Source organism: Ogataea angusta, assembly GCF_019207475.1.
Source record: "Ogataea angusta isolate 61-244 chromosome Unknown 61-244_NODE_3_length_881311_cov_93.026150, whole genome shotgun sequence".
In the NCBI taxonomy this organism is placed as follows: domain Eukaryota; kingdom Fungi; phylum Ascomycota; class Pichiomycetes; order Pichiales; family Pichiaceae; genus Ogataea; species Ogataea angusta.
Window position 1 is genome coordinate 42,192 of NW_025065217.1, and position 24,669 is coordinate 66,860.

The window sequence follows — 24,669 nt, forward strand, 5'->3', positions numbered from 1 at the left end:
ATGTTTTTAGCTGCGCTCTATGCTATGCGATTCTATTTCACCATGAAGATCTCCTGCAACGCCTTGCTGTCCGCCACAGCAAGCCGCTTCTGCTGGATCCACTTTTGTCGGAGCGCCATGCGGCCGCTCGTCACCGGCGGCGTCTCGCTGCGGTCGCGCGGCACAAGCATCGACTCGCGCGTAACCTCCGCGTCCTCTCTCTTGCGCTTCCGCGATTTCTCGCTGTCTTTGTGCTTTTTCTCCTTGTGCTTTTTATTTTTCTTCTCCTTCTTCTCCTTCTTCTCCTTCTTCTCCTTCCTTCCGTCCCTCATTCTCCCCTCCTTCGCATCCCACGTGCTCTTCAGCACGTCCCCGCGCACAAAGTTGATCCCCCACCGCCCGTTGATGATCCGGTTCCGCTGCAACTCGTCCATCTGCTCGTTCACCTCGGCCTCCTTGCCGTTCAGCCGCCCCAGAAGCCGCTGGAAAACGTCCAGCCCCATGCACTCGCCACTGTCAAACTCGTCCTTTTTCGCCGACTTGCGCGCGAGCGACGCACCCAGCCCAGTGTTGTCCTGCTTGATTACCACCTTGATATGCGAGGTGGTTGCATTGTTGGTCAGCCCGAGTCCCTGGCCAGGTTTCCAGCCGTACTTCTCCAGATGCCTGTGTCCAAACCGCGACACGTCGTTCGACCAGTTTGTGTTTCTGGGGTCCAACCCAAACCGCTGCTTGGTCCGTGGAGCTCCCAATCCCATAACCAATTAATTTATTTATTTATAATGATTCAAATTTTTTTTGAAAACTTTCCAGCCGGTGCACACACGACCCAATACGGGACTTTTCTACCTTGTGAAAAAAAAATAATCATTAGACAGCTAACACCAACAAAGACGTAAGGTAATTGGTGGTTCCGGTTTGAGCGACGCATTAGGAAAAACAAGTTGCTTCAGCGAAACTAGTGGATAAATCATACAGGAGATACGCAGTCTGATCCCCCGCTAAACACACCGCACGTTCATTTGGCGTCGTTTTCACCATGTCGCAAATCCCACCAGAGATCTCCGGCATGCTGCTTCAATTGCTGTCGGGCCTGGCCTCCACAGACAACGCGATCCGTCAGCAGGCCGAGCACACGCTCAACAAGGAGTGGACCAAAAAGGACCGCGTCGATATTCTCCTTGTTTGGCTTGCTCAGCAGGCCGCAACGGCGGCCGACGACAGCACCAAGGCCTTCTCTGCGGTGCTGTTCAGACGGTTTGCCATCAAGTCGCCTTCCGAGCAGGGCTACTCCGTCACCGCAAGACAGGTCGACCACATCAGCGAGCAGGCCAAGACCGAGGTGCGCAACGTCCTATTGCAAGGTTTCAGCGCTCCTCAGTCCAACAATGTCAGACACAAGCTTGCCGACGCGGTCGCCGAGGTCGCCAAGGACGACTCGTTTGGCTGGCCAAGCCTGCTGCCCACCATCATGCAGGCGACCGCCAACCAGGACGCCAGCTTCCGAGAGTCTGCTTTCAGAATCATCAGCACGACTCCGGCCATCATCACCAACTACCAGCTCCAGGACACGCTCAAGATGTTCCATGTCGGTTTCGAGGACTCCAGCGACGACGTGAGAATTGCTGCGTGCTCTGCCTTTGTCGCGTTTTTCGAGAATCTGCCCAAGTCGCAGTGGACCAACCTCAGCTCGCTGCTACCCAACCTGCTCAACTCCCTGCCCAGACTGCTGGAAAACGGCAAGGACACCGCGCTGGCCTCTGTGCTGGAGAGTCTGATCGAGCTTGTGGACCTCGCACCAAAGATGTTCAAGCCGATGTTCCCTACAATCATCGGATTCTGCTCCGAGGTGGCTCAGAACAAAAACCTCGACTCCACGGCCAGACTGGCCGCTCTCGAACTGCTCACCACCTTCTGCGAGACCTCTCCCAACATGTGCAAGAGAGAATCGTCGTACGCCACCACGATCGTGCTCGTGACTCTCAAGCTGATGACCGAGGTGTGCGTCGACGACGAGGACGCGGCAGAGTGGAACAACTCGGACGATATCGACAATGACGATGAGGAGGACGAGTACAACGCAGCAAGACAGTCGCTCGACAGAGCAGCGCTCAGGCTCGGCGGCCAGTCGCTGGCCGGCCCGCTGTTCCAGTACCTGCCGCAGATGCTCCAGTCGCAGGACTGGCACGAGAGACAGGCCGCACTGATGGCGCTGTCGTCTGCCGCGGAGGGCTGCAGAGAGGTGCTGATTGCCGAGATCCCCAAGATCCTCGACCTGATCCTGCCCTCGCTGCAGGACAGCCATCCACGGGTCCAGTACGCGTGCTGCAACGCTCTGGGCCAGATGTCCACCGACTTTGCTGACGTCATCCAGCGGACGTCGGGCGACCGCATTCTGCCTGCGCTGATCTCGATGCTCACCACGAAGAACGTGCCACGGGTGCAGGCGCACGCTGCTGCCGCTCTGGTGAACTTCTGCGAGGACGCCACGAAGGAGGTTCTGGAGCCGTATCTGGACGACCTGCTGACCAACCTGCTGACGCTGCTGCAGAGCGCTCCAAAGAGATACGTCCAGGAGCAGGTGATCACCACGATCGCCATTGTGGCGGACGCTGCAAAGACCAAGTTCATCAAATACTACGACACTCTGATGCCGCTTTTGCTGGAGGTGCTCAGAACCGACATGGGCGAGGAAAACAGGCTGCTCAAGGCCAAGTCGATCGAGTGCTCGGCGCTGATTGCCCTGGCGGTCGGCAAGGAGAAGTTCATGCCGAACGCGCAGGAGATTGTCCAGCTCTTCGCCCATATCCAGAACAACCTGACCGGAGAAGACGACCCGGCCAAAACGTACTTGGAGCAAGGCTGGAGCAGGATCTGCAAGCTGATCGGCAAGGACTTCATTCCGTACCTGCCTGGCGTGCTGCCTCCGCTGCTGGAGGCCGCCAAAGCCGCGCAGGACATCTCGATCGTGGACGAGGACGAGGTGGACGAGCTCAACCAGAACGAGGAGTTTGACGTTATCCAGCTGGCCGGAAAACACATTGCTGTGCACACGGCCATTCTCGACGACAAAACGGCCGCGATCGAGCTCCTCAAGACCTATGCCGAGGTGCTGGGCGGCGACTTCTTTCCGTATGTGGAGGACATTGCAACCCACATTGTGATTCCCGGCCTGGACTTCTATCTGCATGACGGCGTGAGAGGCTCTTCCGCGCTGACCATGCCTGCTTTGCTCCAGTGCACCATCGAGGCCACCGGCTCTCCAACGTCGCCTCAGGCCACACAGCTGTGGACCCAGATGTTCGACAAGCTGGTGCACCAGCTGGGAACCGATCCAGTTCCAGAACTGCTGGTTGCGTACTACTACGCCATCTCGAAGGGTCTGGAGCTGATTGGCGCAAACGTGCTCACGGACGAGCAGATTTTGGCTGCCGGCAACTCGATTCAGACCAACCTGACCGAGATCTACGAGAGAATCAAGAGCAGAGAAAACGCCGACGACGAGTACAACGAGGAGGTCCAGGAGGACGACGAGGAGTACACCGACGAAGAACTGCTCGACGAGATCACCAAGGGCATCACCGCCATGTTCAAGAGCACAAGAGAACGGTTCCTGCCGGCGTACCAGTCTCTGATCCCAACTCTTGCGTCGTACATGAACGACGAAAACACCTCGCTCAAACTGCTGGCTCTGTGCTCCGTGTCCGACCTTGTTGAGTACACCGGTCCGCTGGCGTTCCAGTTCAAGGACTTCTTCATGAACCCTGTTGGCGAGTCGCTCACGTCTCCTCAGGCAAGCATCAGGCAGGCCGCTTCGCACACCGTGGGTGCGTGTGCGCAGTACGGAAGAGAGCACTTCAAGGATTTCTGCGTTGCCACTCTGGGCTCGATGCTGGCCATGTGCAACGTTCCGGACTCGAAGGCAGACGAGAACCTGTCTGCCACCGAGAACTCGATCGCTGCCATCGCCAAAGTGCTGCATTCCTTTGGCTCCAGTGTTCCAAATGCCCACGAGGTGGTGGAGAACTGGCTCAAGCTGATGCCTGTGCTGCAGGACGACGAAGCGGCACCGTATGCTTACATGTTCCTTGCCGAGCTGATTCAACAGCAGCATCCGCTTGTGGCTGGCATGATTCCTAAAATCGTGGACGACGTGGTACAGGCGCTGCTTTTTGGCTCGATCTCCGGCAAGACGGCCGAGAAAGTTGTGGGGACCGTAAAACAGCTGCTGGGAACCCTGCCGCAGGACCAGGCCATTGCTCTTTTGAACAAGTACAACACAGAGGGAAAGCAGGTGATAAGCGAGTGGTTTGCATAGATTAGCTGGTGAGTCGTATATATTAATTTTCAACATTTATTTGATTTTGTATTGATAGGATATTCATTTCGAGAAGCAAAGACTAAACCAAAAGTAGTGATAAAATGCGACTCAGACCGCTTGGCGCTCCTCGGACTTCGACTCCAGATATTGAAGAAACTGCCGTAAGTCCAGCTCAATAGTGCCCTTAGGAATCTTGGAAGGCTTGATCGGCGAAGGATGGATTTTCATGAAATCGAGTAATTGTCTGAACGAGCTAGAGCGCGCATCATCAAACAGCTCCACAAATTGTCTCACGAGATTGCACAGAACATCGCTCTGGTGGATGATGCTTGTGATGTACTGGATCTTTGGCTTGTTGGACGAGTTCTCGAAGCCAACCAGGTTCGACAGCATCTTTGAAGCAATAGGTATTAAGGTCAGGTCGCCAAGCAAAACCGTCTTCATTATTTTGAACAGACTAAACAGCCCGAACTCCTTGTAAACCAGCAAGTAACTAAGAAGCGAGTCAAGTTGATAGTGGTACAAAATGTTGCAAAACGGTCTGTCGTACAAAGACGAAGAGTCCACCAACTCTGGGAACCTGTCAAAATTGCCGCAGATCTTCAAGCTGCTGAGCGTGGCTGCCAGGTTCAGGTCAACGGACTTGTTGAGTATCTTGTAGTCCAGTCCATGCTGAGACTTGAACAAAGCCAGCTGAGTAAAAGTTTTCTGCTTAAATTTGTTCATCGTGTCGTCTTTGACCGCGGACTTTTGTTCCGTTGAGAATTTCATCAAGCCTAGTTCATCGTTGAACTCTCTCAAAAAATTGTAAACTTTCGACTTCACAATAGCACACAAAACAACACAGTCCTGCAACACCCTAGTGCCCTTGACCCTGAGGTGAGTGCCGGTCTGGAGTGATTTGAAGGCTGCTTTGGTTTGTGCCCGAATTCTCTTCATAGAATCATCACCCATATTTAGATTGTTCTCAAAAATGAAGTTGGATTTTGCTAGCGGAGGAATGTACTCAAACCCAAACGGGTGCTTGAGCTGCTCTGGGATTTTTGCAGACTGTCCCACTAGACCAAAAAGCTCCTTGTTCAAACTTGATGAAAGAACAGATTGGACGGTCTCCAACAGCGCGTGAATCGATAATCTGCTTCCCATGTCGTTCAGCAGCCCAGAGAGGTTCAAAAAGGACTCAAAGGAGTTTAAATTGTAGTCAAGGTTCTTCAAGCTGGCTTTCAGATAGCTTAGCAAATTCAACTCCATTGGATATTCAAGCTTGAAGTTTTGGTCCACAATCTCAAACAGCATCTTCATGGTAGTCTCTGTGACTTCGTACGTGTAAGAGTCGTTTGTGATGCCCAAACTTTGCTTGTAGTTGGAGTTGTTAATGTTCAAAAGAATCACGAGCAAAGCGTGATCTTCGATATTGATCAGCGGAACATTGGTGATAATAAACTCGCTAATATTTGCCAGCAAATAATAGCTTATTTTTTGCAAATTGGTGACGTTTTTTGATTGCACGTCGACGATCTTGTGCAGAGTCTTCAACAGCGCTGGCCTGTGCAAAGAGTACAATGAGACCATCTCGCTGTTTATGTCATTTTCCAAATAAAGCTTCAACACTTCGTTGAGCTTCCCAAAAGACATGTCAGGTTTGGCACAAAGATGATCAATTTTCAATAATGCGTCAACACTTTGAGCAGCAACCCGCTGATAGTGGGGAGGAAACACGATACCGAACAGTGTGCGCGAATCCTTATCCTCACACAGCGAGCTTTGCGCTAAAGTTTCACAGCGATTGAAATTCTCAAAAAGAGAGTGAAGGCCACCGCTGGCTATTGGGTGGGTTTGCGACTCTGCGGCAAATATGTGCGTGAACATAGTGTAAATGTCTTTTTGAGCAAACGAAGACAAGAGCGCATCAAACATATGTTTGTTCATTAGGTGCATAGCAACGAGAAGGGTGAAGTGTTGTTTGATCAACTCTTGCTCTGCGTAGTTGTATTTTGGAGCCAGAACAAGAGTTTGCAAAATGGGTTTGACGAGGTTGTACTGTTCAAGGCCCAGCAGGGAGCCAAAATTCTTGAACCCAAAATTCGGGTGAGTCTGCTGTAGCTGGAAGTGGTACTTAAACAGACCCATGGCAGCCAAAGAAATAGTGGCAGCTTTCTGGAAAGAAAGTTCGCTCATCTGACTAGTCAGCACACCGTTGAGCTCTTTCGACAGTTTGATGATGGTCAGCACCGTAACAAACTCCAACTGCAGCTTGTCTTTGGTTTCTGGGTCTGCGTCCGTGAGCCTTTTGGCCAGATTCTCGGTATCGATTTTTGTGTGGCTTTCTTGCACCAGCGACTGCAGAGTCTCCAAGACCCCTGTTGAACCCTGTCGGTCTTTGATCAGAGCCGAGTTGAACACGTCCTCGATTGTGTAAATTTCCGAGAGGTCCTGATCGCTCTCGTGCTCGTCGTCAGGGTCGACTCTTTGCTCTGGAGACAGTCTCCTATTTGCTGATCCCGAGTCGGACGAAAACTCGGACGACGAGATCGAGCTGGCGTTGGATCCGAGCTCCAGGTTGAGGTCTGCTGATAGCGGAGACTCGTCCGTGCATGTTTCGTGAATGAAATCAGACGTCAGGTTCATTTGTGCGGCAAACGTGTAATCTCTCCCCCTATGTCGAAGCTGTGTCTTGTTTACAAAGTGCTGGTCAATAACCTCCAAGTACCACAGAGTTGCTCTTGGTATACTTCAGGGCTTTGTGTGGACGGTAAGTTAGTCGAATGTTCTCAAATAAAGATCGAAAACGAGTTTCGTGGTATTTAAGCGAATCAAGAATTAAAAAGGCCTAGCAGTTCTATAAAAAGTCAGTCCCACACGGGAAAAAATCTACCCCGTATAATTGATTATTTTTTTCTACATGTCACAAACAAATCCAGCTCTAGTTGTCGTTGATCTGCAGGAGGATTTTCTCCCTCCGACTGGGTCATTGGCCGTGCCTCAGGGAAGAGAGGTGATTGATCCGATCCTACAGTTACTGGACCTCGAAAAGTACAATTGGAAGACTATCATTGCTACTTTGGACTGGCACCCATCAGACCACACTTCCTTTGCCAAAAATCACGGCCAGGAGCCTTACACCACGAAGCAGTTCAGACACCCGCACAACGGAACCGTCAAGGAGCAGATGCTCTGGCCAGTCCATTGCGTGCAGCACAGCAAGGGCGCCGAGCTCGCACAGGAGTTCAAACCTGTTTTCGAGGACCTGCTACAAAAACAGCCGGTTCCTACCTACACCGTGAAAAAGGGCTATTTGCAGGACCGCGAGTACTACTCGTGTTTCCAGGACACCTGGGGGCTCCACCACACGGAGTGCGAGAAGATCCTGCGCGAAAACGGAATAACGCATGTTTTCACTGTTGGTTTGGCCTACGACTACTGCGTCCTCAACTCGTCTGTGGATGCTGCGGACCTTGGCTTCCAAACGTATGTTTTGAAGGACTGTTCGCGCGCTGTCAACCCGTCCGCCAACGATAAGACCGAGAGCGTGTATCGCGAGCACGGAGTGGAAATCATCAATCTTCAACACGCTGCCCTCGCACAGGTGGCTAAATAATCTATGCTCCTATGGCCTACATGATTATCAAATATTTTATTTTATGGCCAAAAAAATTAAATCGATTTAATTAATAATTTATTGTTATGCTGGGACTTCCGAAACTCAGTGCAGGAGGCGGGGGGAGCAAGAAGGAGACCAAGTCTGAGACCACGTCCGAGGCTGTTGCAAAGTACAACGAGAGACGGTTCCGCCAGGCGGCGCTTTTCTATGGATGTGCAGTGTTGACGTACGTTGCGTCCAAGATCGCCTATCGCGGCGTTATTGCCAGACGGTACAACCCGACGTTCTACCAGCACAACCACGTTCCTCCTAAATTTTCGTTCTACCGAGACGCCGCCAGCGCGGTCGCACACGCCTCACTGCTTGCTGTTTCGTCGATGGCGATGTTTGTTACCGGAGGATTCTGGTACTACGATATCTCGGGCCCGCGCGAGTTTGGCCAGCGGATGAAGCTGCTGCTGGGCGGAGCAGAGGCAGAGAAGGAGCTTGCCCGGATGCCTGTTGACCAGGAAACCAGCGACATCCAGAGCATGCTGACGGGCCTGCTCAACGGCGACGACAAGGCCGCCAAAAACTAGACAGCTTGTATATAGTGTTGAAACGCTTTCACGACTCCCAAATGGCGAATGCCATTCCAGAGAGCTCGCTTACCAGAGTTTAACTCCTGGCAGAACATCTTTGCACATATTTTTTCTTCTCTTCTATGGTCTCGGAAACCACCCCTCTTCAGAGACCCAATGACTACGAAGACGAGGAGTTTAGTCCATTCGAGCGGCTCATGGTCCGCATCGGGTCTTCTAAACGGCTACTCTGGGCACTCGGATTGATAATTGGATTGCCAATTGTATATTTTCTGATGGTCTTCTTGCCCAGCTTGGCACCCCCGTCCGCAGACGTCCCGGACTTGATCAAGGTTGGAAAAGCGCCTGTTTATCTACACCCGCTAATACCTCCGAAGAAGCCTGAACTGGTGAATGGCGAGTCAACTAGTGACAAATACAACGATCCCGAGTCGCCCATTAAAAACGTGCCCAATTTCGAAAAATGGAGCTTGCTGGACAAGGATACCAAATTGTTCAGGAGACATTTCAAGAAGCTGGGGGCTGCGGCTTCCCAAAAACCCGTCAAACGGCTCATCCTCATTGGAGACGTTCACGGCTCGCTGTTTGAGCTGCAGAAACTCCTGAAACACGTCAAATATGACGGCGGACGCCACGACCACGTTGTTCTGCTGGGCGATTTCCTGGCCAAAGGGAAGAACTCGCTCGGAGTGCTGGAGTACGCCATCCAGAACCGCGTCGACTGCATTCTGGGCAACCACGAATGGGACATTCTCAAACGGTATGTGCAGTACCACGGTCTTCCGGGCGTCGGCTTCAACGAGTCGAAAAACGAGCTTCGGGCAACAGAACAGTACGACCTGGACGAGCAGATGCGGATCGCAAAACGTCTCATGCCCGAACACATCGACTACATCTCCAAGTGTCCGCTAATCAAGGAGCTGGGCCCTGTTCCGAGAATGACGAACAAAAAACGAACAAGGTACGCCTCTGTTCCGGCAAACGGGGTGGCTGTCCATGGCGGCCTGGTCTGGAGTGTCGAAGATCTGCAAGACCAGGACCCGGAGGCAGTTTTGACGATGCGCAATTTGCTGCCTCCAGATTACACCGTTCCGACCGAGAACCGCCACGAGGTGGTCGACGGAGAGAAATCGAAGCCGTGGACACGGTTCTGGACACGGCACCAGCTCGAAGTGGCCGCCAACGCGAGCGACGACGCGTTCACCGCCGGCACAAAAGTGTACTACGGACACGACGCCAAGAGAGGCGTGTGTTTCCGCGAGTTCAGCACGGGGCTGGACTCCGGGTGTGTCTACGGCGCGCAGCTCAGCGCGGAAATCATCTGGAGCGAGGTGGTGAGCACGAAGAGCGAGGACCGCATAGTCTACAGGAGTCTGTTCACCCAGGTCAATTGCTAAGGTCAGATAATGGACTATAGTTCGATGTCGTACTTATCCACCAGCTGGACAAGCGCGGCCAGAACGTCTTTCCGGCTCGCCGAGTCGTACACTTTAAGGAACGGCCTGATCATGGCAGCCGTCGGCTTGATCGAATGCTGGAGCGTGGCGTGGTGGAAATGAACGAAGTTGGACACCAGATAGTCCAGAATGATGGTCTGGGTGTCGGAAAGAGCGTCGTGCGATTCGAGCGTCGGGCTGATTTCGTACACATGGCACGTCTGCACAAGGATGAAGAGGGCCAGCTTGGATTCGCCGGCCCTGATGAGAGCGCCAATAAACGATTCTATAAGCTGGGAGTCCAGGTTGAGTCGTAAGTCGTGAATCGTGAAAAATATGGTGTTGAGCACGCTGTTGAGGCTGCCCGTGTTGCCGTAGTGGTCCAGGAGATGGACCACCGTGGTTCTGTCCGGGGCGATCTTTGCCTTGTTCATTTGCACCAGAAGAGTTTGCGGGTCCACGTTTGGAAGCAGCAAGTTAAAATGCGAGACATGTAATTTATATGGGTAGAGGGAAAGGAACTCGAGGACGTTGCCGTCGGAACATGCCAGCTTGAGTCTTATCCAGTTGTGTGTTTCTATTTCTGTGAGCGGGATGCGGCTGGTGACCATTTCTGAGTAGAAAAGACGGATCCAGCGCAGTGTTTCTGGCGCCAGCTCCGCCACGTCTTGGGCGAGAGTCAGGTTGATGGCGGCGGCGAGCAGTTCGAAATCGTCGCGGCCGATGTGGCTGCATTTCGGCGCGGGAAGCGACTCGTACCATTTTTGGACCGCCTCGATGGGGCCATTTTTTTCTCGTATTTCGCCAGGCAAAGCGTGCGTGCTGCTTTCTTTTAGCAGGGCCGCTCTGGCCGCCGTGATTTGCGCGTGGTCCGTGATCTGGTTCAGCAGGAGCGCTCGCTCGCTGAACTGCTGCAGTTGCGAGTCGTCGATGTCCAGCTGTTTGTACCTGCGCAAAGCGTTTCCATACTCGGCTATTTCCTGCTGGTAGAAGCTGGCTCTGCTGGGCTTTATGTTCTGAAAGTACGCGTCGTCAAAATGCTGAAAATAGTCGTGCAGCTGCTTCACGCGGATCTCGTTCTGCAGCGGTGTGTGCGAAGCAAGCAGTTTGTCGAGCCACGCAGGGCCTGTCTCTGTATCCGGCTCAGATCTGGCGATCCAGTCCGGTTTCTGCAACGGCCGCGAGTTCTCGTGCCAGTACTGTCTGGCCTCGGCGGTGAGGTCGCCCCATTCGCCGTCGAAAGCGTCCAAATCGGCGTCTCCCAAGCTGCTCTTGGCGAGATGGTGGCCGTTGTACGGTCGTCTGGCCGAACGTTGTTTGCGCAACAGCGTCTGCTGTTTGGTCCATTCCGGGCTCACAGGAAATTCAGCGGTATCGGAAAAATTGCGGCGCAGCCCAGAGAGCCGGATGGGTCGCCAGGACAGCCCCAAACTCTCCTTGACAATGCTGACCATCATTTGTGAAGAAATATTTCTGAAAAATATTTTGACCCGCGCCGCCAGAGAAACAGTTGAAAAAAACTAAACACAAGGTGGATGAGTTTGCAGCAATGAAACTTTACGACTTGCAGCGCCAGGCGCTGTCGTTGCTGAACCACAGGCTCAGGGTGTACAGACGAGTAATTGTGCGGCCGTGGATGCTCCTGATTCTGGTGCTGGCCGCGGCCGGGCTGTGTGTTCGCGTTTTGTTTCGTCGCTCTCTAGACTTGGCCGGGCTGGAGCAGATGGAGTTTGAGGAGCGGTTTTCCAAACAGGCGCTGCAGAAACTGCCGATGTCGGAACGGCCCATAGCGTCGGCCAAGGACGCCGTGTTCGAGAGCGGGTGCAGGGACCCTCTTATCGAGGCGAAAAACCCACGGATGAACGCCGCGTTCGTTGTTCTCGCGCGCAACTCCGAGATCGACGGCGTGGTGTCGTCGATGCGGTCGCTGGAGCGCCATTTCAACCAGTGGTTCAATTATCCGTGGATCTTTCTTAATAACGAACGCTTTACCCAGGAGTTCAAAAAAAAAGTAGCACAGGTGAGCAGCGGGCCTGTGCGGTTCGGCACGGTGCCGGAGGCGAAGTGGAAGTTCGACGAGCAGCAGACCAACCCCGTGCTGTTCAAGGAGGCCATCGAGTCGCAGGGAGACCGCGAGATCATGTACGGCAACACCGCAAGCTATCATAATATGTGCCGTTTTTACTCGGGCTATTTCTTCAAACACCCCCTCGTGCGGAAACTGGACTGGTACTGGCGCGTGGAGCCGGACGTGGACTTCTACTGCGACCTCACGTACGACCCGTTTGTGGAGATGCAGATGCGGGACAAGAAATACGGCTTCACCGTGGCAATCAAGGAGCTGGTGAACACGGTGCCGAACCTGTTCCGCCACACGAATGCGTTCATCAAGAAGCACGACGTGCCGCTGTCGGACGCGTGGGAGTTTTTCGTCGACCGGTTCGATGTATACAAGGGCCAGAACAGCGAGCACTACAGGAGCATCACTAATAGACGCGATTTTTGGAAGAAGCTCGAGGAGCGGGTTCCGATGTACCACGCGTTGCAGACGGCGGGCGACGACGCCGCCCGGCTGGACCAGCACTCGCTCAACAAGCTCGTGGACCACAGCAACAAGCGCGGGCTGCACACGGTCAACAAGGACCAGTTCGACGGGACCGAGTACAACCTGTGCCATTTCTGGTCGAATTTCGAGATCGCGCGCACAGACCTGTTCACGTCGGAGCTGTACCAGCAGTACTTCGACTATGTGGAGTCGTCGCAGGGGTTTTTCATCGAGCGGTGGGGGGACGCTCCCGTGCACTCTCTTGGAGCAGGGATGTTTCTCAATTTGTCGGAAATTCACTATTTCAGAGACATCGGCTACAAGCACTCGACTCTGGGCCACTGTCCGAAAAACTCGCCGCGCCAGCTGCCGTACCAGCCGGGCGCGCGATACAAACACGTCTACCACGAAAACGACGAGCGCAATATGGCGAGATACGACACGCCGGTGCCAGAGGGCGGTGTCGGGGTGGGTTGTCGATGCAAGTGTCCTGCAGACCATGCTGAAATCGAAAATTCCGGGGGATCGTGTGTGGCCCTATGGGCGAAGCTGACTGCCGACGAGCGGGAGGCCGACGTGACGCTGGATCTGGACGCGATCGAGGCGCGCGCGCTGGAGATGTACGAACAGTATCTGGGGCAGCACGGGAACGATGGGTCGAAGTGGAAGCTGAGCGCTGCCGACCGCGAGGAGCTGGAGAAGCTGGGCTCGCTCGAAGCACCGGCGGGTAATTTGTAGTCCTGTGCGATAATTGCCGATCGGGCAGGCTGGTTTTTGTGGCATTGAATAAGCTAGCTTCAGTGCCGCATGCGGTAGCGCGAAAATATAAAATCGTTCGATCTTGGGTGTGGAGCAGAAAAGCCGGCGCTCGCACCTGCTCCCCTGATTGCCAAGATCTCGCAAGATCGCCTGCAAGCGACGGGACGGGCCTGTTGCAGAATGCAGCCGTCAGGGAGCGAAGAAAAATACAAGATCCAAAGAAGCCGCGGTTAGAGTTTTAAAGTTTTCCATGCATGAAGCTAAATACGTGGTGCCTTGTATTGTCTCGGGGGCAGAAAAACATTCGGTCACATCTGCCTGCCTATTGTTGCAACAATATACGCACCATCACTTACTTTTGGCCAGGACTGGCACTGTATATATACACAGCTTGCCCTTCCCACGACATGCTGCCCTAATCTTTAATGAGCATACTGCTAGACATGAACCAATCACATCTGTCGCCCAACCTGATGCGCTCGCCCTACCAGTCCGCGGGGAACCTCTCGCCGCCGGATCAGGACCAGGCCTCCGAACAAGCCCGCGAGACAGGCCCCGTAACCCACATGCCCCAGATATGGCAGCTCTACGACAACTACACCACAGACATGATCCTGGGGGACTACGACTCCTCGCCCGGCACCTACCTCGCCTCCTCCCAGCAGCCAGAGCTCCAGTACGTCGCCAACTCGCCCGCAACGAAAAACATGTACTCCACCGAACATCGAGTTTCTATAAACAGTATTCCCTCGCTAGACGGAAAAAAGCAACCTACATTTGCCAGCACCGACCCGACAGCACTGAAAAAATTCAGGTGCAGCCAATGCACCAGCTCGTTCACGCGCAGAAGCAGGCTCAAGGAGCACTGTCGCAAGGTCCACGAGGGCGAAAAACTGGTTTTCCGATGCGACCACTGCGACAAGGTGATGAGCTCGCGCGAAAACCTCAACAGACACATGATCGGCCACACCGACAAGTACCGGTGTCCGTACTGCGGCAAACGCCACGACAGATCCGACAGATTCCAGCGCCACATACAGAAATGTTCCGCCAGACACAACAGTGTCTGACTCTCTGCCCACACAGCCTGCCGCATCTGCTCATCTGCTGCATATCGCACAGGCATCGCGCCCAACAATTGCGCTCCGAGCACCACCCGCAGGTCACGTGACCCCTCCGCGCGCATGGAGTATGCGCGCACACGCGCATTTGGCTGCGCGCGCGCCCTCGCCCACTCCGGGGCCTCCAAAAAAAAAACCAACTTGCCCGAAGTGGCACAGGCCAGATTAGCACCAGAATCCCGTTTGGTAGATGGCCACACGCGATGAACGCCGCGACCCGTACTCACCCAGAGTACCACGACCAAGGCAGCCTGCCGCCCGCGGCCTCTGTTGACGCGTACGACGACAACATGTCCACGATCCAGCGTGCTGGGCTTCGCCAGACATCGCTTTCTGCGCACATCCAGCAGCAACAGAAAAAGAAGCACCGGCCGAAAACCATGTTGCTTGGCGAGCTGAACGCGTCGGGCAGCTCTCCCACGGCGTCCATGGCGCCTCCTTTTGCTCCTGCGATGGGCAATTACGGGTCCAGAGTCCAGTCTATGGCGAGTGTCGGAAGCGCGTCGAACTCGTCGCTGCCGTACGGGTACCACGATTTCCACCAGCCGGGCAGTCCGTACGGCGGCTCGCAGCATTCTCTGCCCGCGAACCGGTCGCCCACGTTGTCTGGCTCGCCGGCCGCGTTCAATCCTGACTATAGCAAGTACGCTCCTTCGCCCGGCCCTGGGCCCGCTGCTGCGCAGTATATGCCCAGCCGGATCATCGCGCCCGGCCTGCGGAACGTGTCGCCGGCCTCGCCGCCGGCGAATTCGGCGAACCACGCCGCGCGCGTGTCGATTAGCTCGGCCCTCTCGTTTATTGGCTATTCTCCGAAAAAGGAGAACGGCGTGTTCACGCCGGACTCGTCGACCGGGAAGGCGCTGGACGACGACTTTGCGGACGCGATCGACGACGACGCGCCGCCGCTGAGCGAGCAGGTGGCCCAACTCAGACAGCAGGTCGAGGAGCTGGAAAAGGAGAAGGGGCGGCTGGAAAAGGAGAAGCTGGGCGAGCAGGAAAAGGCCGGCGTGCTCGAGCAGCGCGTAGGGCGCATGAGCGAGAGCTACGAGGCGCTCAGGAGCGAAAACGAGGCCCTGAAGGAGCAACTGGAGGCCAGAAACAAAATATTCGAGAGCAGCCACGAGGAGGCCAGAAAGCTGCAGCAGAAGCTGGACTCTGCGAACGAGGAGATCTCGTCGTTGACGGCGGTGGTCGAGTCGGTGGTGGGCGCGCTCCCAGAGCATATAAAGAGCAAAGACCGGTTCATGGACTTTGCTTCCAAGACGAGACTAGACACACGGTTCAGAGACAAAATCGACACCACGGCGGCCGTCTTCGCGCAGGAGCAGGGCCCGATCGACACGGACGACAAAGTGCTGGACATGTTCCGTGAGGAGGTCAGGGCGCTGAGCGAGAAGGTGGCCCAGCTGGAGAAGCGCAGGACAGAAACAGAAAAAATCCTCAAGCACCACATATACACGGGCAACCAGACCATTAAACACCTGGCGCAGCGGAACCGCGCCGTTTCGAGCCCGGCAGGACCCAAAAGGGAGCTCAAGATCATCGACATCGTGCAGCCGACGCTCAGCGTGCCGGAGATGAAGAAAAGCCAGAATAAAAAATGACAAAATGTTATTCACCGCTATAAACGCACGCCGCTACACTCCGTCGTCGGGTCTTTGCTGTTCGCGCTCAATGTTGGAGCCCTTGTCCTGCAGACTGTCATAGCCCTTGAAGTTCTCCTTCACCTCGCGTTTGACGTTCTCTTTGTTGGAGTGCAGCGAGTCTTTCATCTCGGCAGCTTCCTGCGAGACGTCCTGCTTGGTCTGGGCCGCCTTTTCGGACGCTTTCTGCGACAGGTCGTCTTTCTTGTCGGCGGCCTTGTCCTTGACGGTGGACACCTCCTCCTTGACGGTTTCGGCCACGTCCTCGGCCTTGTCGAGCCCTGAGGCGAGCGTCTTTCCGACCTTGAGGTTGATATCTTTGAGCACCTCCTTGGTGCTGTCGACGACTCCGCCGCGATAGCGCTGCTGGATCGTCACTGTGTTTGCTGGGCGGACGGTTCTGACGGTTCTGAGTGCGGCTCTGTACATGGCGATGCTTAGGAGCCTCTGGCGAGCGCCGAGGTTTATATACCTGGCGAAAATTGCTGCGAGCAATCGACCGCAAATTCGGTTGCGCGAGAGCAATTATATGACGACATTGTTTACCAACGTGGGCAATCTGATTCGCAAGTGGGGAATTCGCCCCGTTGCGATCGATCTGGCCCGCCTCGGCGGTGCTGTCGCGGACATCGTGCGAGGCGCCGTCGATCGACCGGCCGTGGTTTCAGATTCCCCTGTACCATACTTGAGCATAATACAGCACACAGCGCAACCACATAATAACCACATAATCTCTACTCGTGATCCATGCTCGTTGTGCATGCTCCCACTCCACACAACCCGTGCAGGGACCCCTCAGTAGCGACGTAGATATTTTTCGGGGCTCCAATTTTTTTGCACTCTTTCCCCCATGAGACTCCCGCCAAGGCTGCTTCGAAAGCGGCTGCTGGCGTCGTACGCGCTGTGCGCGGTGCTGTTCGTGACGGCGTACGTGGTCCTGCGGAACCCGGCCCTCAAGACCCAGCAGCAGAAGACCAACGCCCACCTTGTTTCGCGAGTAACCTCCTTGTTTTCAAACAAGCTGGGACTCCAGTGCGACAGATTCACCTCGTACAAAGAGGACCCGCGCAACCACTGGCAGTACTACGGCTACGACGAGAACGAGAACAACCTTGCGCAGAACGAGCTCAACAATCTGCTCTCGATCACGGCCGACCAGGAGCACGAGCTCACAAGGGTCCACTCTCTGCTGATGGAGACGTATCTGGCGGAGAAAAACTCGCTGTTCCGCGGTTTCCAGGACCTGTACGCCCGCCACTACGACGACAAAAGCACCGGGATCGTGTACGTCTCCGGCAAGGAGTACTACTGGCTCACGATTGTGTCAATCAAATATATTCGCGACGAGCTCGAGGACCAGACCCCGATCGAGATCTTCGTTCCCTTCTACGACAAAAACGACCAGTATTGCAACAAGATATCCATGGTGTTCGCCGACGTGTCGTGCTCCTACTTCAACAACTACCTGTCCACCAGCGCCGTGTCCAAGCTGAGCGGATACCAGTATAAGGCGCTGGCGCTGCTGCTCACCAAGTTCACCAACGTGCTGTATCTGGACTCCGACAACATCCCGCTCGAGCGCCCGGCCAAGCTTTTCGAGGGCGAAAAGTACAACAAGCACGGCATGGTGTGCTGGCCCGACTTCTGGAAACGGTCGACGCACCCGGCGTTCTACAGATCCAGCGGCCTCGACCGCCACAGCCACATCATCGCGGCCACGCCGTCGGTCGAGTCCGGCCAGATCATGGTGAACAAGAAATCGCACTTCAAAACCCTGCTTCTGGCATACTACTACAACCTGCACGGCCCAGACTTCTTCTACCCGCTGTTTTCGCAGGGCTTCCCTGGAGAAGGAGACAAGGAAACGTTCTACCTGGCCAGCAGAGTCACCGACGAGGGCTCGTTCCTGATGACCGGCATCAAGACCAAGATCGTCGGATACATCGACAGCCAGAACCTGTTCCACGGCCAGTCGATTCTGCAGATCGACCCGGACGACGTGCACAAATACGCGTTTTTCCACTGCAACTTCCCGAAGCTCCAGGTCGACAAGCTCACGAAAGCGTACTATTTCGACCAGCAGACCAACACCCGGCGCAGATCGTGGCAGATCATGAGAGACGCCAAGAAAGACAGCAACGCGGGCGGTATGGTGACGCTCAAGAAGGGAATCAAGATCGACCTCGAGCTGCGGGTCTGGACGCTGATCCACGAGCTGCTCGTCAAGGACTTCAAGGGCTTCAGGCTGTTCGAGAGCATTGGCAACGACGAGATGGGCGACGCTGTCAAGGAGCACATCTTCTTCCTCAAGAACCAGGGGACGCTGATTACGTAATCCATTCCAAGCAACGATAGAGAATAAAAAAACCGACAGTCAGCTAGAAAAACCATGCTGCGACGGCTGTATTCCACGATTCTTGGGGCTCCGACGGGCAAACTTGCCAAGAACATCGCCGATCTGTCAACGACAGAGCTGCTCATCAAGGCCGGCTACGTGAGCCAGCCCAGTGCCGGGCTGACCCATTGGCTTCCGCTGGGGCTGTCTACGATCCGCAACATCGAGGAGATCATCCGCAAACACCACGACAGGGCCGGGTGCCAGGAGGTGTCGTTGTCTGTGATGTCCCACCAGTCGCTGTGGGACAAGACCGGGCGCTGGCAGAACGACGAGCTGTTCAAAGTTGGCGATTTTTGTCTGGCTGCCACGGCAGAGGAGGAGATGACACAGCTGGTCCAGCGGACGGCCGACAGCTACAAGAAGCTGCCTGTGATTGCGTACCAGATAGGCCGCAAGTACAGGAACGAAAAACGGCCGCGTGGCGGGCTTCTGCGCGGCCGGGAGTTTGTGATGAAGGATGCGTACTCGTTCGACGTGGACCAGTCCAGCGCGCTGCGGTCGTTTGAGAAAATGAACCAGGTGTACTACGACATTTTCAAGGAGCTGAACGTGCCGTTTGTGAAGGCCAATGCGGACTCGGGCGCGATTGGCGGCGACTTAAGCTACGAGTGGCATTTTCTGAGCGAGTCGGGCGAGGACACGCTTCTGGAGTGCGACGCGTGCGGTGTTGTGGGCAACGTCGAGCGGGTGCGGCCGCACGTCGCCGAGGGCCGTTTTGCCGACGAGGCAGCGGTGAGCCACCATTTGACGCGGGACAACGATCTGTGTCTAGTTTACTATCCCAAAGGCCGGACGGTGAACTTCAAGTTCCTAAAGGACGAGGATCTGGTGGAGTTGCGCACGGACGTGAGCTCGGAGGAGGCGGTGCGGACGTACAGGCAGTTTGGCGACGACGAGTTCAGGAACATTGTGCGGATCATGGACGTTGGCGTCGGCCCCGGCACGCTGCTACCGGACCTGGAGGTGGCGTATTCGCGGTCGCGGATGACCACCTTCGAGGGCGTTCCGCTGACGGCGGCGCAGGCCGGCGACGGGTGCGCGCTGTGCGAGGCGGGCAAACTGCAAAGTTTCAGGGGAATCGAGGTCGGCCACACGTTCTATCTGGGCAAACGGTACAGCGAGCCGCTGGACGCCGGGTTTGTGGACTCTGAGGGCCGCAAACAGCACTACGAAATGGGCTGCTACGGCATCGGCGTGAGCCGGCTGGTGGCGGCCATTGCAGAGGTCACCAGGGACGCAGACGGTCTGCGGTGGCCGGCCAGCGTGGCACCTATCCAGGTGGACATAGTGGTGGCTGGGTCGTACGCGGGCGACCTTGGCGCCGTGGAAGAGTTCTGTGCGCAGCTGGACGGGCTGCGGTACCGCGTCGACGCCACAGAGGGCCATCTGGGCGAGAAGCTGGCGCGGTCGAAGCGGCTGGGCACGCCTGTGCAGGTGATTATCGGCAAACAATACCCCAAGATCGAGATCGAGCTGCGCGGGCTCCGTCGCGACCTCGGGAAGCTCGAGTCGGAAATCCGGCAGCAGCACGGCGTCGACAAGCTGGTCGTTGACGTGGAAAAAGGACCGCAAACGGTGCACAAGCTACTGAGTGTCATGTAAATAGAAATATATTAGTATACTTTTATTTGGGTGCCCTGCCAGCAGCACTAGAAGAACTTGCCGGTCAGCTTGGCCAGCACGTGCAGTAGCACGACCGAGAAGATGAACGAGACGGCCAGAACAAGCACGACGAGCGGGTCGATCTTGAAACCCTGCGACTCGTCGGTGTAGATCTTGAGCATCGTGGACGATGAGCCGCCGGCGCCAGCAGCCCGTGTGGACGTTGGCTGGCTCTGCAGCTGCTGCTTGAGCTTGTTTTCTTGCGTGGCCTTTCTCTTGGCCAGTGTTTTTGCACCTCCTGGAACGCTGCTCATGATGATATACGAAAAAGTGGTGGAAAAAGTTCGTCAAGCGTCGCGTCGACGAGCAAAACCGGACGAAATAAATCGGTGTCGCTGGGCGCTGGTTAGCGGCCGACAGGCTGGTTGCGCTGGTCTGACGGCGCCGGGACAGTTTGCAAGCCACAGAACCACCCCCGTCCGTGGATATCCTGTAGACGGCCACGCTGGCCCGCGCCCTTACCCTACCGAAGAGTGGCACAGCGAATAAAAAAAAAGATATAGTCAGAAATTTGTCCCTGTTCTGTTCCCCGTCCAACATGTCTCTCCAGTCTCAGTCGCCCTCCTACGAGCAGGTACCTCTGGATGTCTCGGCCCCAGAATACACCAACCGCCACACGTCGATGTCGTCGATGTCGTCTGCGTCCGGGTGCACCTCGTCCACCTACGGAGGTAATGCGTCCATGCAAGCGATGAACGCAAACACGACAGGAAACTCGGTTCTTTCTGGTCGCGTGTCGCAGAGCCGGCATTTTGGACAGCACGGCACGTTCAACCCCAACTGGCTGCCGCAGCAAACGAACACCATGATGAACGTCACGCCCTGGATAGAACAGCAGGCTCAGGTGGCTCCTAGCATCAACATGTCCAGTCTCAACATGTCGTCGATGCCGAGCGAGCAGTCGCAGACCACTAATTTGAGCGTGCTGACCAACAAGAACAGCAGCAACTCCACTGTCAACGACAAGAGCGAGGAGCGACAGCAGAGCAGCGGGGCTCCTGTGTCGCCCAACCACGCTCACCAGCCCCACGAGTTCGAAAAGGACGAGGAAGACGTGATTCCCACCGCGATCGTGATCAAAAACATCCCGTTCGCAATCAAAAAAGAACAGCTGCTCGACGTGATGTCCAAGCTGAGCTTGCCATTACCGTATGCCTTTAATTACCACTTCGACAACGGCGTCTTCCGCGGCCTTGCGTTTGCGAATTTCAACTCGACCGAGGAAACGTCCATGGTGGTGAACGTTCTGAATGGCCGGGAGATCGGCGGCAGAAAGCTCCGGGTCGAGTACAAGAAGATGTTGCCGATGGTCGAAAGAGAGCGGATCGAGCGCGAGAAGAGAGAAAAACGCGGCCAATTGGAGGAACAGCACCGGTCCACCAGCGCCACCTCGCTGGCTTCTCTTTACAGCATCAGCTCAATGCCTAACTCGTCCACCCCAGCGCAGACCAACATCTCGCTTCTCAACAATGCCAGCACTGCACACAAACTCATGCCGGACAGACTCTACGTGACCCTGAGTGGCCAGCCTGCTTCCTTGCCGAGCAACGTGGACTTTAATGACCCTGAAACGTTAGAAATCTATTCCAAACTGATTGTTTTTAGAGACGAATTCAAGAACCCAACGCTACCTGCCAGTGTTTCCGAGCTGGCGTTCCCCTTGGCGTCGATGAACTCCAACCAGCGCAAAGTTTTATCTGTTCTGTGCCAGTTTTTGAACCTGGTCGAGTCTTTTGAATCTGGCTTTATCACCGTGAAGAGATCCGAGCTCGGCGTCCAGACCACCGGAGGCACCTCGGTCACAGGCGTTGCCGGCACCTCTGTGTCCTCGGCCGCGACCCCGGCAACAGGCACGCAGCCGGCCTTTCCACCTTCTTTGATCCGGTCGCAGTCGCACAACCTGGTGAGCACGGCGTCTCCACTGTCCATGAATCCCGGTAGATATAGACAGCAGTCTCCTCGGATCGTGACGCAGCAGACCCAGCCAAACACATTTGCGCAGCCGCAGCAGCTGCAGAGCGCCACCTCTTCGCCGAACATTTTCCAATTGCAGCATCAGAACCCGTCCACTCTGCACCACTCGTCCTCTGCCGCGTCTCTGAACCTCTTGCGGACCAACGGGCAGACGCCCCTGGGCCAGCAGCTCAGCGGTGGCACGTCTGGAGCTCGTGGGGGCGGCCTTCCCTCTCTGGGCGGAAATGCAGCCTTCTTTGGACAGGCGCAATTCCCAAACACTGGACTTACCAGCAAGATGGACGACATATTCATTGGCATGGAGAATTTGAGTTTTGAGAGATGATTTATGAGATTTTCACGCTACGCCTACTTATGTGTAACGAGTGTTTATTACGAAAAATAAAAATGATTATTTTAGATTGAATCTTTTTTCTATGTTGAGACAAAGAAAACAGCTACCGGACGAGATTGTCTCCGGCGGGCCCGTGGAGACGGTGGACACAGACAAGTCCAGCGCACAAACGACCGGCGTCTGGACGTCCCTGGCGACCATGGAGTCCGTCGTCGGGCCTATTCTGCTCACCGTGCTGGGGACCTATCTCCGACTGTACGGCCTGGAGAAAAACCCCAACGTGGTCTGGGACGAGGCGCATTTCGGCAAGTTCGGCTCGCAGTATCTCAAGCACGAGTACTACCACGACGTGCATCCTCCTCTGGGCAAAATGCTCTGCGGCCTGAGCGAGTATCTTGCCGGCTTTAATGGATCTATTGAAAATTTCAATTTTGAGAGCGGGAGCAGATACCCTGTTGCGTTCGACTATGCGCGGGTGAGATGGTACGGTTCGTGGTTCGGCAGCCTGGTGGTGCCGGTTTGCTACTTTACGTGCAAAGAAATGGGCTATTCGCTGCTGACCACGTATCTTATCTCGCTGATGTGCTGTTTGGAGCTGTCGTACATCTCGCTGAGCAAGTTCATTCTGCTGGACTCGTCGCTGCTGTTTTTCACGGCCACCACGCTGTACTGTCTGGCGAAGCTGCACAGTCTGCGAAACAGGGAGTTTTCGACCCAATGGGTCGGCTGGCTCTGTATCACGGGAGTGTCCATTGGATGCGTGTGCTCCGTGAAATGGGTGGGTCTGTTTGTCACGGCTTTGGTGGGACTGTACACTGTATTGGAGCTGTGGCTGAAGTTCTGGAGCCCGAACTTCAAATTGCACAGATACGCGAAAAGCTGGGTCTACCGAGTCGTGGGCCTCATTGTGCTGCCATTTCTGGTGTACCTGATTTTTTTCAAGATCCACTTTGCACTTCTGTACAAGCCGGGCTCCGGAACCGGCTCGCTCTCGTCGCTGTACCAGGCCAGCATGCAGGACACTGACGTGGGCAACTATCCGCGGAACTTGGCGATCGACTCGAAGGTCACCATCCGTTCTCAGGGCAAGTCTCCTAATCTGCTCCATTCGCACCCGTCCAAGTATCCTGCCGGCTCCGAGCAGCACCAGGTGACAACGTACGGGTTCAAGGACGCGAACAACAACTTTGTCGTGCGGCCGGCAAGAACACAGCGACAGTACGGCCCGTTCATCCAGAACGGAGACGCCATCCGACTGCAGCACGAGCTCACCAGGGCCAACCTCCACTCGCACGCCATCCACGCACACGTCTCCGACAGGTTCTGGGAGGTGAGCGGGTACGGCGACGAGACCGTCGGCGACGCGAAGGACGACTGGGTCGTGGAGGTCGTCGAGCAACTGCACTCTGGAAATAAAAGTTACGCTGCCACCGAAAACGGCCCAGATTTTTACAACACGGTGCATCCGCTCACCACGACGTTCAAGCTGCGCCACAAGGTGCTGGGCTGCTACCTCGCCACGACGGGCGAGTCGTACCCGACGTGGGGGTTCAAGCAGGGCGAGGTGGTGTGCCGGCCGGACACAAAGCTGCCGTTCGACAGATCGACGTTGTGGAACGTCGAGATGCACGAGAACGACGGTCTGGTCGTCGAGAGCGACTACGTGTACCCGGACCCGCGGTTTCTGGTGGACTTCTTCATGGTGCAGCACGGCATGCTTGCGTCGAACAACGCGCTCGTGCCCGACGTGCACAAACACGACGAGATCGCGTCGTTCTGGTGGCAGTGGCCGTTTGCGCTCGTGGGGCTGCGCATGTGCTCGTGGGGGCCCCACGTGGCCAAGTACTACCTGCTGAGCCACCCGTTCACGACGTGGTTTTCCACGGCGTGTCTGGGCGGGTTTGTGCTGCTGGCGGTGCGGCTGCTGCTGCTGTGGCAGCGACAGCAACTGGCCGTTTCTGCGGACCAGCTCTGGAAGTTCACGATCTGCGGCCTGGTTCCGTTTGCTGGCTGGCTGCTGCACTACCTGCCGTTCATCGTGATGGGCCGCGTCACCTACGTGCACCACTACATGCCTGCTCTGTACTTTGCCATGTATGTGGCTGGCTTTGTGGTAGAGTACGTCACCGGGCCGTCGCGGCTCAGATATGCGGTCTACGGTGTTCTCTACGCTCTTGTCGGGTACCTGTTCTGGTACTTCAGCCCGCTGTGTCTCGGGATGGCTGGCAGGGCGTCGGAGTACGCCTATCTGAACTGGCTCCCAAGTTGGAATATCGCGAAATAATTTTTTTATTTACGTTCGCGACCAACGCGTT

At 55.5% G+C, this 24,669-nt stretch overlaps 16 protein-coding genes across 16 annotated transcripts; 11 read left to right on the forward strand and 5 right to left on the reverse strand.

Annotated features, from left to right (window-relative positions):
- Positions 1-32: 32 nt before the first annotated feature.
- On the reverse strand, positions 33-737 carry KL928_001456 (uncharacterized protein; the record flags this gene model as incomplete). The annotated part of the gene is made up of 1 exon (XM_043201823.1): positions 33-737. The coding sequence occupies one exon, from the start codon at positions 735-737 to the stop codon at positions 33-35; it is 705 nt and encodes a 234-aa protein (XP_043060733.1).
- Positions 738-1,018: 281 nt separating this feature from the next.
- Positions 1,019-4,297, forward strand: KL928_001457 (uncharacterized protein; the record flags this gene model as incomplete). Its single annotated transcript, XM_043201824.1, has 1 exon — positions 1,019-4,297. The coding sequence occupies one exon, from the start codon at positions 1,019-1,021 to the stop codon at positions 4,295-4,297; it is 3,279 nt and encodes a 1,092-aa protein (XP_043060734.1).
- A 111-nt stretch (positions 4,298-4,408) lies between these two features.
- Positions 4,409-6,928, reverse strand: KL928_001458 (uncharacterized protein; the record flags this gene model as incomplete). Its single annotated transcript, XM_043201825.1, has 1 exon — positions 4,409-6,928. The coding sequence occupies one exon, from the start codon at positions 6,926-6,928 to the stop codon at positions 4,409-4,411; it is 2,520 nt and encodes an 839-aa protein (XP_043060735.1).
- A 274-nt stretch (positions 6,929-7,202) lies between these two features.
- KL928_001459 (uncharacterized protein) lies at positions 7,203-7,898 on the forward strand (the record flags this gene model as incomplete). Its single annotated transcript, XM_043201826.1, has 1 exon — positions 7,203-7,898. One exon carries the CDS (start codon positions 7,203-7,205, stop codon positions 7,896-7,898), a length of 696 nt encoding a protein of 231 aa, XP_043060736.1.
- Positions 7,899-7,984: 86 nt separating this feature from the next.
- On the forward strand, positions 7,985-8,479 carry KL928_001460 (uncharacterized protein; the record flags this gene model as incomplete). The annotated part of the gene is made up of 1 exon (XM_043201828.1): positions 7,985-8,479. The coding sequence occupies one exon, from the start codon at positions 7,985-7,987 to the stop codon at positions 8,477-8,479; it is 495 nt and encodes a 164-aa protein (XP_043060737.1).
- A 125-nt stretch (positions 8,480-8,604) lies between these two features.
- KL928_001461 (uncharacterized protein) lies at positions 8,605-9,879 on the forward strand (the record flags this gene model as incomplete). Its single annotated transcript, XM_043201829.1, has 1 exon — positions 8,605-9,879. The coding sequence occupies one exon, from the start codon at positions 8,605-8,607 to the stop codon at positions 9,877-9,879; it is 1,275 nt and encodes a 424-aa protein (XP_043060738.1).
- Positions 9,880-9,893: 14 nt separating this feature from the next.
- Positions 9,894-11,375, reverse strand: KL928_001462 (uncharacterized protein; the record flags this gene model as incomplete). Its single annotated transcript, XM_043201830.1, has 1 exon — positions 9,894-11,375. One exon carries the CDS (start codon positions 11,373-11,375, stop codon positions 9,894-9,896), a length of 1,482 nt encoding a protein of 493 aa, XP_043060739.1.
- Positions 11,376-11,467: 92 nt separating this feature from the next.
- KL928_001463 (uncharacterized protein) lies at positions 11,468-13,201 on the forward strand (the record flags this gene model as incomplete). Its single annotated transcript, XM_043201831.1, has 1 exon — positions 11,468-13,201. The coding sequence occupies one exon, from the start codon at positions 11,468-11,470 to the stop codon at positions 13,199-13,201; it is 1,734 nt and encodes a 577-aa protein (XP_043060740.1).
- A 201-nt stretch (positions 13,202-13,402) lies between these two features.
- Positions 13,403-14,292, forward strand: KL928_001464 (uncharacterized protein; the record flags this gene model as incomplete). The annotated part of the gene is made up of 2 exons (XM_043201832.1): positions 13,403-13,451; positions 13,664-14,292. The coding sequence occupies 2 exons, from the start codon at positions 13,403-13,405 to the stop codon at positions 14,290-14,292; spliced, it is 678 nt and encodes a 225-aa protein (XP_043060741.1).
- Positions 14,293-14,546: 254 nt separating this feature from the next.
- KL928_001465 (uncharacterized protein) lies at positions 14,547-15,947 on the forward strand (the record flags this gene model as incomplete). Its single annotated transcript, XM_043201833.1, has 1 exon — positions 14,547-15,947. One exon carries the CDS (start codon positions 14,547-14,549, stop codon positions 15,945-15,947), a length of 1,401 nt encoding a protein of 466 aa, XP_043060742.1.
- Positions 15,948-15,980: 33 nt separating this feature from the next.
- Positions 15,981-16,748, reverse strand: KL928_001466 (uncharacterized protein; the record flags this gene model as incomplete). The annotated part of the gene is made up of 2 exons (XM_043201834.1): positions 15,981-16,433; positions 16,521-16,748. 2 exons carry the CDS (start codon positions 16,746-16,748, stop codon positions 15,981-15,983), a joined length of 681 nt encoding a protein of 226 aa, XP_043060743.1.
- Positions 16,749-16,836: 88 nt separating this feature from the next.
- On the forward strand, positions 16,837-18,321 carry KL928_001467 (uncharacterized protein; the record flags this gene model as incomplete). The annotated part of the gene is made up of 1 exon (XM_043201835.1): positions 16,837-18,321. The coding sequence occupies one exon, from the start codon at positions 16,837-16,839 to the stop codon at positions 18,319-18,321; it is 1,485 nt and encodes a 494-aa protein (XP_043060744.1).
- Positions 18,322-18,375: 54 nt separating this feature from the next.
- On the forward strand, positions 18,376-19,986 carry KL928_001468 (uncharacterized protein; the record flags this gene model as incomplete). Its single annotated transcript, XM_043201836.1, has 1 exon — positions 18,376-19,986. The coding sequence occupies one exon, from the start codon at positions 18,376-18,378 to the stop codon at positions 19,984-19,986; it is 1,611 nt and encodes a 536-aa protein (XP_043060745.1).
- Positions 19,987-20,033: 47 nt separating this feature from the next.
- KL928_001469 (uncharacterized protein) lies at positions 20,034-20,300 on the reverse strand (the record flags this gene model as incomplete). Its single annotated transcript, XM_043201837.1, has 1 exon — positions 20,034-20,300. One exon carries the CDS (start codon positions 20,298-20,300, stop codon positions 20,034-20,036), a length of 267 nt encoding a protein of 88 aa, XP_043060746.1.
- A 284-nt stretch (positions 20,301-20,584) lies between these two features.
- KL928_001470 (uncharacterized protein) lies at positions 20,585-22,345 on the forward strand (the record flags this gene model as incomplete). The annotated part of the gene is made up of 1 exon (XM_043201839.1): positions 20,585-22,345. The coding sequence occupies one exon, from the start codon at positions 20,585-20,587 to the stop codon at positions 22,343-22,345; it is 1,761 nt and encodes a 586-aa protein (XP_043060747.1).
- A 91-nt stretch (positions 22,346-22,436) lies between these two features.
- Positions 22,437-24,638, forward strand: KL928_001471 (uncharacterized protein; the record flags this gene model as incomplete). The annotated part of the gene is made up of 1 exon (XM_043201840.1): positions 22,437-24,638. The coding sequence occupies one exon, from the start codon at positions 22,437-22,439 to the stop codon at positions 24,636-24,638; it is 2,202 nt and encodes a 733-aa protein (XP_043060748.1).
- Positions 24,639-24,669: the final 31 nt, after the last annotated feature.